At 39.6% G+C, this 11,679-nt stretch overlaps 2 protein-coding genes across 8 annotated transcripts in view; one reads left to right on the top strand and one right to left on the bottom strand.

The window, feature by feature from the left end:
- LOC119124100 (small VCP interacting protein) lies at positions 1–3,315 on the bottom strand. Its single transcript, XM_037253779.1, has 4 exons — positions 3,040–3,315; positions 2,809–2,859; positions 1,279–1,398; positions 1–1,037 (listed from the first exon to the last, which is right to left on the bottom strand). Exons 1-4 carry the CDS (start codon positions 3,100–3,102, stop codon positions 1,023–1,025), a joined length of 249 nt encoding a protein of 82 aa, XP_037109674.1. The 5' UTR covers positions 3,103–3,315; the 3' UTR covers positions 1–1,022.
- A 274-nt stretch (positions 3,316–3,589) lies between these two features.
- ano3 (anoctamin 3) overlaps positions 3,590–11,679 on the top strand; it is a 28,509-nt gene continuing 20,419 nt past the window's right edge. For 3 of the 7 annotated variants that reach the window (XM_037253515.1, XM_037253514.1, XM_037253513.1), the window contains exon 1: positions 9,378–9,614. In XM_037253515.1, the coding sequence (XP_037109410.1) occupies positions 9,569–9,614 (46 nt within the window). In that variant the 5' untranslated portion in view covers positions 9,378–9,568. Of the gene's footprint in view, positions 6,788–6,945; positions 7,099–9,377; positions 9,615–11,679 lie in introns of those variants that run through there. The other 4 variants (XM_037253511.1, XM_037253510.1, XM_037253509.1 and 1 more) reach the window with 3 other exon arrangements.

Genomic DNA, 11,679 nt, shown 5'->3' with positions numbered 1-11,679 from the left:
TCATATCAGAAAGGTAATTTATTGTAGCAAATTACATTGGCTTGATTATTTTTTCGACCAAAAGCCGAAAGCCTTTACAAATCAAGTCATAGCAGTGAGAAATGCACTTAGCCCAACCTTAAATACCTTCATTATAAATCCTTCAGTTCTTCACTAGATTATATATTCACATTGCAGTTTGCTGATAATTCAAGTGTATACACACATACAACTGTGCTTAATATAAACGGTTACATATGGCAGGCAACGCAGTTTGTAAGAAATTCAGCAGGTTAAGCACGTGGCTACCACATGTGAAATTCATGGCAGCAAAATGAAATTGTGCACAAAATGAAATGCAGAAGTGTAGTGTTAGCGTTCATCATAAATGTAGCTGGAGTTGGTAATGTTATTTGCAATCCTGACACTCAAAAATAACACTCTCTAGAAACATTGTTTACGTATAGTCACCTTCCTAAAATAATGGCCTAAGTCTTTTTTTTTTATTTTTTCAGAAAACAAAAAACTGAATCAAAGACTGATTATAAATCTCATTTTAGGGATACAATTGAACAATCTGTGTAGCTAAGGATGTAGCCCATTTTACCAGAGCTGGCCTTTACAATGCTTGAGGCAAAATATATTTTGTCAAATTATGACTTATGCATTTATTTTAAGGATGTGATGATAAAAACTCCAGCTTTCACCAAAAATGAATGACAAAGTCCAACCTATCATGGTTTCAAACAGTGGAATGAGTCTAAATCATGTTTGGAGAATAAAATGTACAGTGAATATGGTTATGCAAGTTATTGTGTTGATGAAACTTGTAATTAGTAAGACCCACTGGGTTGTCCAGCTAGTTTGGCAACAAGCTCTTGACATTTCTGCCCCAATCAAATCTAACGGATCAACATTGAGCACTTTGAGCCGTTTCTCTCAAACTATCATGAAAATAAAGACCATAAATAGATACGGAAAGCTGTTCAAAATATCTCGCAGAGATCCACTTTGTGGTTTTGGACCTTTTGAGTCTCGCAGGTTCAGCCCACCTGCCACTGCAAAGCGAACACAAACAGTGTTAGTGTTTAATTGTTCTTTACAGAGGATAAAGAAAACATGCCTGTGGGTATTTTTATATCGGTCTACATGTTTGCTCCACCGTTTGTGTTCAAGAATCACACCAATGCTGTTTGTCAGCCCGTTTATGGCACTTTGTAATGTTTGTTAGCGTAAAGCTAAACTGATACAGCCCAAACATTGTTATTCTCAATGAAAACAGGCACAAAATCGACTTACCCTCAAGCCGCCACCACTGCTGCTGGACATGGATGTACTCATCGCCTGTTTCTCAATCTCTTCTTGCTTTTTTCTTTTCCTTTCAACCGCTTCTGGGTTTTTAACACCCCTGTGTGCTGTCTGAAAAAGAATCAAGAATATTAAACTGCAGGTGTTGCTTTGAAGAAGAAAATGAGAAATATATATTCACGGGGCTAGGGTTGGGTCCAAATAGCGTGCTATTGTGCAAACCAACAACAAATTAAGCAATAAAGGTGCATGGCAACCAGCAAAGCGGCGAACAGTATTATTGCCAGAAAAGTATGACATTCAGAGACACTATACACAAAAGATGTGTTGCAATATGGGAGTGGGTTAAGATCCAGCATTTGGATTTATGGTAGAAAGGGTGAGGCTAGCAGTATTTATTCCGCACAGTGCCAGAGTGAGCCTTATTTTTCTCTCTCTTTCTCTTAGAGGGACCAAAGAGGACGTGGCAGATGAGGTAAGGGACAATCCAGAGTCACCTCCTTTTGTCTACTTACCTTAAGGCAGCTTTTGTGTGGGTCTTACGGATGCGCAAGTGGCTTCTCTGGACAGTAAAACATTGCTCACTCAAGACCATCTTAATTTCTTTTTTTTTTCTCTTTTAAATATATCAGTTGACTTCAAGACACATGACAGAGCTCTGCAACAAATCCCTTTTCCACCATACACACATCATGTCTGTTTAACAGTAAAAAGATTAGTAGTTCAGAAAAAAAAAAAAGATTTTCTAAAAGTGGCCTCTGTTCTAAATGATACTCTCCTGAAATACATAAATAAAGGGTCAATAACATGGTGTAACCATTATTGTCACATGCTCTTCTGGGACATCAGACTTGATATCTGTAAAACTAAGGTTTCTTGGCAGCTGAGTTTAAATATAAAGTCCTGTTTTAAGCAGAACACTCTGGAGCAAAATATAAAACATCTTCTCTGATAGTCTGCCGGCGTGGCTGCTTTAGAATGCCTGTGCACGCACATCACAGTAAAAAAAATGCGTAAGTGCAACAAGGGAGGATTTTTTCCCCCTATATGGTCCAACTCGACAGCCAGCATGTGAACAGGGGCTCCCGGCATGGAAAAGCAATGCAATAATGGAGATGGCTCAAACATTTAGTCATTTGTTAGCAAATACATTTGCGAGAAGTAGCATCCATTTTGTTGGACGTAGTAGTTGCATTTCATTGATTTCAACTTTCCAAACTTTTGTGTCGAATTAGAACACATGATTTTACCTTAGAGACTTTTGAAGAAACAAATCACTGTTGCAAAACTAAATTTCAATGAATAACCAGGTCTGTACTTTTGAGAATTGCATGCAACTTTAAAATGTCTTGTCTTTTCCAGACAAGTCTTCACTTAATAGTGTTACATGTTGCCCAAAACACCAAGACCGTCGTGAAACTGAAACGTCACATGACAGCTACACGAAGCTGGGCTTATTGCAGAGCTGTCCGTTGTGTATGAAAGAGCCAAAGAGTTTCTTTCCCACACACACATTTTTACCTCTTTTTGTCTTTTCTCTGCAGCTTCAGCCAACTGTCGCCTTCTTGTCTCCTGGAAACACGACAAAAGTATAGCTTCACAAGTAAACAAACCCAAATTTGGTTAACCGGGCTTGGCCCAGCATGTCAGTCTAACGGTAAACATTAACACGATTTCTAGATTATCTCGAGGACTACTTTGCCAATTTAATAGCACAGCAATTGTTAAAAGTTATTTCTTTTAGTTACATACTGGATCTGGAGTGTCAACAGCGTCGTCAACTGCCCCACCAAGACAGGGTAAGCACATCCCCATTCTGTACTCCCAAGCAAAAAGCAACGTTGAAAATGAGTTTTCGACTTCTATCTTCTTTGCGCTTCGTTGCTAAAACTACCAACTAACTCCTGCACTACAAACTAGACGACTCTGAAATCGGTGGTCAAAAGAGAAGTAAGAAGCAGCTTCTACTCTTAAAGGCTGTCGAGGCTACGTGCTGGGGCATGACGTTAGCTTCGGCTAACATTAGCATTCAAGCTAAAAAGCGATAACTACGAAGCACAGCCCCGACAGTGACGTATGCAACCCAGCCAGTCAATATATTCTCTTCGCATATTTTGTTTAGAGACCACGGTATTTGGAAGTTTTAGACGTCCTAATGAGCTTTGGTGACAGTTTAACCGGTTGACATATATAATTTAACCCAGTGTAAAGTGGTAAATTCAAGAACTATACGATAGAGGCATTTTCGATAGCAATATGTTATGGAACAAAATGTTAATATGTTGTTCAGAAAAGGGTGGCATATATATATTTGTCATGCTTATTGTCAATAATATTTGTTACCAATGTTGTGTGAGTGAATTCATTAGTTCATTATTGAATTGCTTTTTAACATTATGATCTTAAACACAACTCGGGTTTACGTCTAAGCTCGACTGCTTGTGCAGTAGCACCACCATGTGGCGAAAGAACAAAATGGTCAGCACGACAACCACTCAGAAATAATGGAGTGCAAACTAACTGTACGGCAGCTACTCAACAATTATGATTGACTGGCAAAAGAAAGCCAATGGGATCATGTCATATATTCACGACACAAACATTTTTTCTTTTTAATACTATACTGTACCAATGACAGCGTCCTTAATGTTTTGCTGCTGGTGGGACTTCCATCAGATACAATTGCATTAATCTAATGAAACAAAGTTATGACCTTTGCAAACGTTGATTTATTCCACTAAATCCAACCCAAGTCCACTTTTGAAAATATATTGTCCTCTTGTTGTAATTGGCTGAGAGATGGAAGAGTGACGTCCAAGCCTTTTGAGAGGGTGAGTGATGCTCCATAAAGCAGCTCCATCAAATCAGTATTCTCAAGCTTGACAGTTTAATGCTGGAGCTGATTTCACCCAACAAACGCTTCAAACTCCTCCCCTCCATGCTGGCTGCAGCGTTCCAGGTTATTTTGCAGCTCAAAGTGCGGCACTATAGGGGAAACGGCAGCCTCGTGAGATTATGCTGCCCTTACAAGGTGTACATGTGTCAATCACAAAGTTACTGATGGAGGATTTTCATTGATGACATATGGATGGGAAAGTATCTCAGGATGTTGATGGCTCCTCAGGTAAGTTGCTAATAGTTTTTACTGAATTGAACTTTGTTTCTCTTTGAAATTGTAATCCATGGATTTTTGCATTTTGTAACATATTTTTAATACTGAAGTCACTTTCCCTATGTTATAATTAAGAATAGACATAATTTGTGTATCAACAAATACATTCTTGGCTATCACTCAGTTTTCAAATAAACATGGCCGTTCTTAATTATCAACTGACTATACGTATTCAGCAGTATTATCAGTAGCCATTGTACACTGTATCATTGACAACGTCAGTGATATTATAGGCGGACTATTGTCGATAGAAAAGTATCATTAATGCCTAGACTTAAAGTTCATGACAATCCCATCACTTTACCATGCTTGCTTATTATACTTCATGTAAATATCTAAACGATAGAAGAACTTGATCTCTCTAAAAAGCATCTTCTGGACACTATGAACTTCTTGAGTTGATTGCACACCACTGAGTACAGTAAATAATTCATTCTTGTCATCGCTTAAACTTATGCTGTTAAATTGCAGAACCTTTGGAGAGAAAACAATAGATGAAATTCAATCTATTAGTTTTAATTTATTCATGAACTGAGAATGAATGTAACATACAACAGACATGCAAAATCGTCATCTTATTTTCCATGTCCATAAGAGAAAAATAGAGTGGTCATCCCAGTATATATTAAAAAAATAAAAATGGCTCCACTTAAATGTTTGCAGAATAATAAGGGACAATTTTTCATGTGTATAAATATCATTGAAGAGCCACAGAGCATGACAGCCATTGACTTTAATGAGCTGCTTTTGAATGCTTGCACGCATGCATGCAGGCAAGCAGGCTGCAACTACAATTTGTTGTTACTGTACAGATCATCGCAGCCTCAGGCACACATACGCAAAAATGTCAACACTGTGATCATGTTCTGATAGCTAATAGGACAATGTTTACATCAATGAACATCTATGAGCCCGAAGCCTCGTTTAGCTGTTTGCCATCATCAAAACGCGTGTTAACCCCTAACAGGGCATTTGTTGACCTGAAATTTATTGACCTATATCAGAGTCCTCCTCCATCATTTAAAGCCTAACTCTGCACAGAGGCGGGTTAAACCCAATATTGGTAATTTTGCAGGTAACCATAGGCAGGTGAATCTGCGTGAGGGAGGGCTGCGCCGGTGTGGGAGTATCAGAGCCAATAAAAGAATGATCCAGAGAGTTTGATGCCTGCTCCTAATAAATTTATGAATGAAATACAACGCTTTAGATCAACTGTCTACCCTTGTGTACATTACAAGGACTTGATATTATTTTCCTAGTAATTCCTTTTTCCATTTGTAATACTTTCATAGATGCACATGAAATTCAATTACTATGTCAAGATTTTTGAAGTAAGAAAGCAAATGTTTTTGATTTCAGCATGCGGCAGCAACTTAAATATACAATTATGAAATGGCATCTTAATTTTTCTGTAAAGCACTGCTAACTTTAAAAGACGCCTTCTGATTTGATAGAAATTGTTTTGGGCTTTTAGCAAGCACTAATGCAGGCTGTTTAAGAGCTGTTTAGGTGCATGCTGACTCTGAGAGGCCCTGTTGTCATGGACATGCCTTATTGAAATACATTGCTGGATGCACACACACACACGTGCATACACACACCCTTTACCTAATATTTATGTATCTGATGATAGCCTTTATTTTATTATTTAGTAGTTCTATTGTAATAATGACATTTTTCTCAGTGTATGGTCACATCATATTTTACTTTTTTTAATTTTTTTAACTCACTCGCTAGTGGAACATGATACACTTTTTCTTTAACTGAGCAGTGTTGTGACATTGCACTGTCTCTTTGAATAAATAATCAGCCAGGCAGGAAGTTCAACTAGGAAGCACCTGCTCATATATCGATCTTATCTAATGTCTCCATGCCTTCTGAAATGTTTAATGACAGTTTTTCACTCAGTGAGTGCAGTCATATTAGACTGAAACACTCTCCCTCATATTTGACCACTTGCCAAAAGATCTAGCATCTCTAGTTGCACTTTGCCAATCAGTGCTGGTGCAATAATCTTCATTAATGGCAGCCAAATCCCACAGGGTTGATGAAATATGCTTATTCAGGTGGGGGAAATGCTTTGGTGTGCCGGTAATGATTGTTGATGCTGTCATGGGCAAAATTCATTGTTCCACTAGCGTGTACACCAGCCTGTCTGCCCGCTGGCTTTTTTCTTATGGGGCGCCATCAAGGTGACGTGATGTAGGCTGCAGTCCAACCTGTGCATGGCGATTCATCAGTGAGTCATGATGTTTGGAAACAAAGGGCGGCCCGCATTGCTTCCTGTTGTTTACACCGAAGCCAACGGACATCAACCCCTTCATGAATGTAATTGTTGCCAATGATTAGAAAAAAATAAATGTATATTCCAGTGCTTTGCTTCTGATTTTAAAGTCCTGTAACATGATGGGAAGCTTTGATTATTGTGCCCATATTTGCCATGTCCAGGTTGTGCTTAGAGACAATATGATATATAATATGTGCAGGAGGATCATGTCATCAGGACACTTGCATGTGGGTACCCCTGCTGGCCAACTGGGCATGCCGCTCCTCTGCTGGCCTCAGCCAGTCAGCCTCCTGGAGCTCGTCGGCTGCCCACACCCACTCTGGAGACACCACCCAAAGCGAGCAGACCTCAGGTAAGTTTGCCCAATCAACATAAATGAGAAAATAATCGCAAAACGAAACAACAAAATAATGACAAATTAGAAGATGCATCAATTATAGCTCTCATTTCAAAATTTAGTTTTTTGTTCCACTCAAAAAAAGACATTCGAACAGGGGAGTGTGGACTTTTTCAAACCCTGAATATGAAGGTTGCAGTTACCAGATCAACCGCATGATAGCAGTGTTTACTCTTATTGAAGTCCGCTCCCCCTGCAATGCTATCATCTGACCTACATCTCAACAAGCAGGGGAAGGAAGAAATGAAATTTTTAAATGGTGCTAACCCGATAAGAGCTGCTTGATTATTTATTAAGCGGCCCAACAAGAGGAATGATGGTAGCTCTGAGTTTTAAATGGCCTGCCGTTGCAATGTTCACCATCCGCCCCTCCACAAATCGCCTTCCCTACATCTTACCAGTGGGGGAGGAGGACAGCAGATGGTATTTGCATTTATATGGCACCTGTCTGCCTCTCCTCCAAAGTGTATACGTTCTTATTATTTTAGACTAGATGTCACCAGGTTTCAGGTCCTGACTGCAGCTCTTTGTGCTTGACTTTGACATAAGACCGTGTGACCTTGGAAGCTGAAAATTCACTTGCCACTGAGGAGAAACATTAAAAAAAAAAAAAAACGAGGATAGAATTTCTGTGATGTACACTTGGGTGTGAAAGTAAATCAAAATTATAATATTCTGCATACTGAGGCACATTGATTAGCCCAGAAATAAAATGCACTCTTGTGTCTTCTGTCTTCCCTTTGGAGAAATAAGGCAAAATTGAACCACCGGCTTTAATATCCAGTTAGCAGCTGTACTGCACAACGGAAGTAATAGTTTTCCTGACGAATGGATAACAATTAGCCTCCAAGAAGGACTGCCCTGCAGCAGTGTGTCTATTGATTGTTGCACTTTTTGCCTACGGTTTGCGATGCCAGAGCAGATTTGTGCAGGACAGAATGAGCTGAAATCATGTGGCGTCTATTTGTAACGACTTTGTTACTGCTGGCCAGTCAACAATCTGACCTGTGGTGCAGCCGTTGCGTGTTACTCTGTTGTACATGTCGGCCACTTCAATCGTTGCATATTTCGATGAGAGTAAATATCAGGACTGTATCAAAATAGGGTAATATGATTACATTTTACTGAGAGGTGTTTCTAATATTTTGACCCTCTTGTTTAGCTACATGTGAAAAAAGAAGTGAAGCTTTCTGACACAAATGATGATTGCTGAAGAGGACATACTCAATATCAAATTTTTTTTTTCTTGGCTAGTATAGGTAGCCTCCACAAGTACGGATACCTTAAAATATGGCTCGTATCGGCCCAGTACTCATTGTTTGTCCATCCCTAAAATACGTCCTGCAATTAAAAGTAAAATATCTTGGGAATGACACAAGTGATAATTTGTTTAAAAATAATAAAACTAACCAATGGAAAAAGATTCATAACATTTGATAAATACAATAACCAATTACAGTATATAATCAAGTTAAAAAATATTTTGTAATATTTGTAAAAAATGTGCTTTTGAAAAAAATTATTTACAATAAAAAAGATTAAAGATTAAAGTCCCAATGATTGTCACACACACATCTGGGTGTGGTGAAATTTGTCCTCTGCATTTAACCCATCCCCATGTGATTTTAATCCATCCCCTGGGGGAGAGGGGAGCAGTGAGCAGCAGCGGTGCCGCGCTCGGGAATCATTTGGCGATCTAACCAATTTGATTATAAAAATGGAGTAATTGGCCAATTTCACCCCAAAAATTGCTTAATTAATGCCTTTAAATTCTGCTTATGCTGTGCCCACCTTGGTTCAAAGACAGTTTTTGCTATTTAGGATTTCATTACATTCTGCAGGTGTACCTAATGGCGTGTCCATTTTGGATCAGTCTGGAAAACTATTCACAGTCTGTTGGTTTTTAATCATCTGAGGCTCCGTGTTGTTTTACCTTGCCTGCACTATTGATTCATTAGCCTTTGCATGTTGGGGGTCAGTGTGACTAAAAGTCGACGATCGGTCAATACGCGGATCAATATCCTTAATTTCTCGCTTTATTAGAGAACTGTCATTCGTGTGACTTTCGTGCATCTTATTTGGAGTTTGTTAATCGAGGAGCGGAGGGGGAGACGTGTCCATCAATCCCTGAACGGCTGAACCCTTTACTCTATCCGCCCCCCCCCCCCTCCCTCCCTGCACGTCACCATGACAACAGCCGTCGATGGTTCGCCACGAGTAGCGGAGGAGGGAGGGGCGGGGGGGCGCATGCGGAGCTTAGACAGGTGTTGTTGCGCTTTGCGGATCGTCCGAGCAAGGAGCTCTCCAGGCAGGATGGAACCCGTGAGGACACCTACACAACCCCAACGTAGTTTGACACGCACGCGGCCAGTTTGCAGTTCGACTTAAGGAATTTCGTTAGGTGGGAAAAGACCAGATCGCCGCAATGGTGCACCACTCAGGCTCCATCCAGTCCTTCAAGCAGCAGAAAGGTGGGTTGCAAGTGCAGCCAATGCGTGTCCTTTGCTGCTGGATGTCTGAGCTTTTCTATACTTTTCTCCTCGTGTTCAGTACTTTTTTTTTTAATGAACATCAACTTGTAGGCTAAAACCCGCTGCTTGAAAGTCTTGCAGTTTCTTATGAAGATCCTTTCTCCACCGCACTAGTTTTATTTATAGTATATTATTGCATGATGTATAAGATACTGCAGGACAAGCTATTGAGAACATTTTGCATGGTCTAATCAGGAAACGCGTGACCTTTATGCACAATTCAATCAGTGCAAACAAATACCCACTGTGCAGCATAATCCTGAGGTCACCGCTGGGAATTACATATTCTAGGCACAAATTATTAGCATTTTTTTCTAATAACTTAAGTATGACTTGTGTTCTATCCAATGCTCGTCAAATGTCTTTACTATGAGATGCTGTATAAGTTGTTCTATAAGCAAACCTTTCTTCCAGGGACTCAAAGTTAATTTTGCTTGTTATTTTGAATATGTGATTATTTTTAAAGTCTCTTAAGCAACCAATTTGTTCCAACTATCACATCGTGTGCTCATAAGAGAGCTCAGTTTTGGAATTTAGACTAGTTACCTATAAATGTCTCAGTTGGAGATCCTAGTGCTTTGTTAGGAGTGAAAGGACATCCAACATTTTGAACTGGTGCACCTCAAGGCATAACGTGCTTAAAGGTCACTCGTTTTTTTGCTTTTGGTCATATAAAAAGCAACTGCGGTCTTCTGGTCACCAACTGACTGGTTTTGACATTTAAAAAGATTTTACAGCAGGCTGTTAAAAGTCATGCAGCCAAATGGAAACCGTATAAGTTTCCCAAAAAAAACTCCTTGGTTGATGAAAAAGTATGTGATGTTTCTAATTGTCATCATGCAGGAGGTCTGACTTGCATATTTGAATATTTCTGTGTCAAATTTGAAAGGCAGCAGAGGACCTGGAAAGCTGACTTGAACTTTCACATCCCACTCAATAGCTGAGTGAGTGCTAAGTGCCCGATTAAAATCGATGACAAAATAATTTTAGCTGACATCTAAGTAGCCATCAGATGGCAAACCGTACTCGCATAACGGCATAAACAGCATCACACAGGGGGGCATTAAAAGGCTTCTAGATGGAAATTATTTCGTAGAGATGCCTTCGATTAGATCCCTATCGTTACTCGGTCATTAAAATCTGAAGCTATCCAAGGGTGGAAAAGCATCCAGTGAGTGTTAATTTTTCACGAGGTGAAACAAATATCCTGAAGTGATGACCTTTCTACTGCAATCATATCTGAATTTTGATCACAAGCATGACGCACAGCCGTCTGCTAGATATATTTGAGTGGATTTCAACCGTTTGGCAGATGAATCATAAACTCACATTTAGTATCATCGTCAGCATAGCTGGTAATCACAAGCGATGTGCTGCTCTGTGGCTAGCAACAAAACCTACACAACACCTGCGAGTTTCGACTAAATATCCGGATCACTAATTATTCTTTATCGCCACTTTGTTTATTTTTCAACCATTTGCTTGGCAAGCCATTTTATGATTCTGAATTCAAGGATATTTAGTGTCAAAGCCAGAATGCTATTATTGTGAGTTTAGTGTCATTATAGTTTCAGTAGGTCCTGTGTGTGTGTGTCTTTGTAACTTTACACAGTGTGGAACAGGCCACCTGTGCTGTTACACAAGCAGCAGATGCTTTTGTAGCGATGTAAACGTCGCTTTGAGGACAGATTCCGATTCTACTGTTGCACATCACGCTCATGCGTGTTCATTTCTGTACAAGTAGTGACTCAACGATGAGTTGTTGTTGTTTTTTTAGCGTGTGAACAAATGATCAGTTCTAACGCTGCAGCTTTAAATAGCCGCGACTCACAAATGCTCTCACAAGCCAAATGATGTCATTAAAAACACAATCAGCCCTGGGTGCAAAGTGATGATGCTAAAAATAAGGAGGATGTTTAATCAGCACAAATGATGCAATCCAGAGGTTGTGCCAGGATTGTCTAACAGGAGCTCAAAATGACATCTGCTCTGAGGTCACCCTGCA

The sequence above is a fragment of the Syngnathus acus genome, chromosome 6 (genome assembly GCF_901709675.1).
Source record: "Syngnathus acus chromosome 6, fSynAcu1.2, whole genome shotgun sequence".
Taxonomy (NCBI): Eukaryota; Metazoa; Chordata; class Actinopteri; order Syngnathiformes; family Syngnathidae; genus Syngnathus; species Syngnathus acus.
This window is presented reverse-complemented; position numbering and strand designations above follow the sequence as displayed.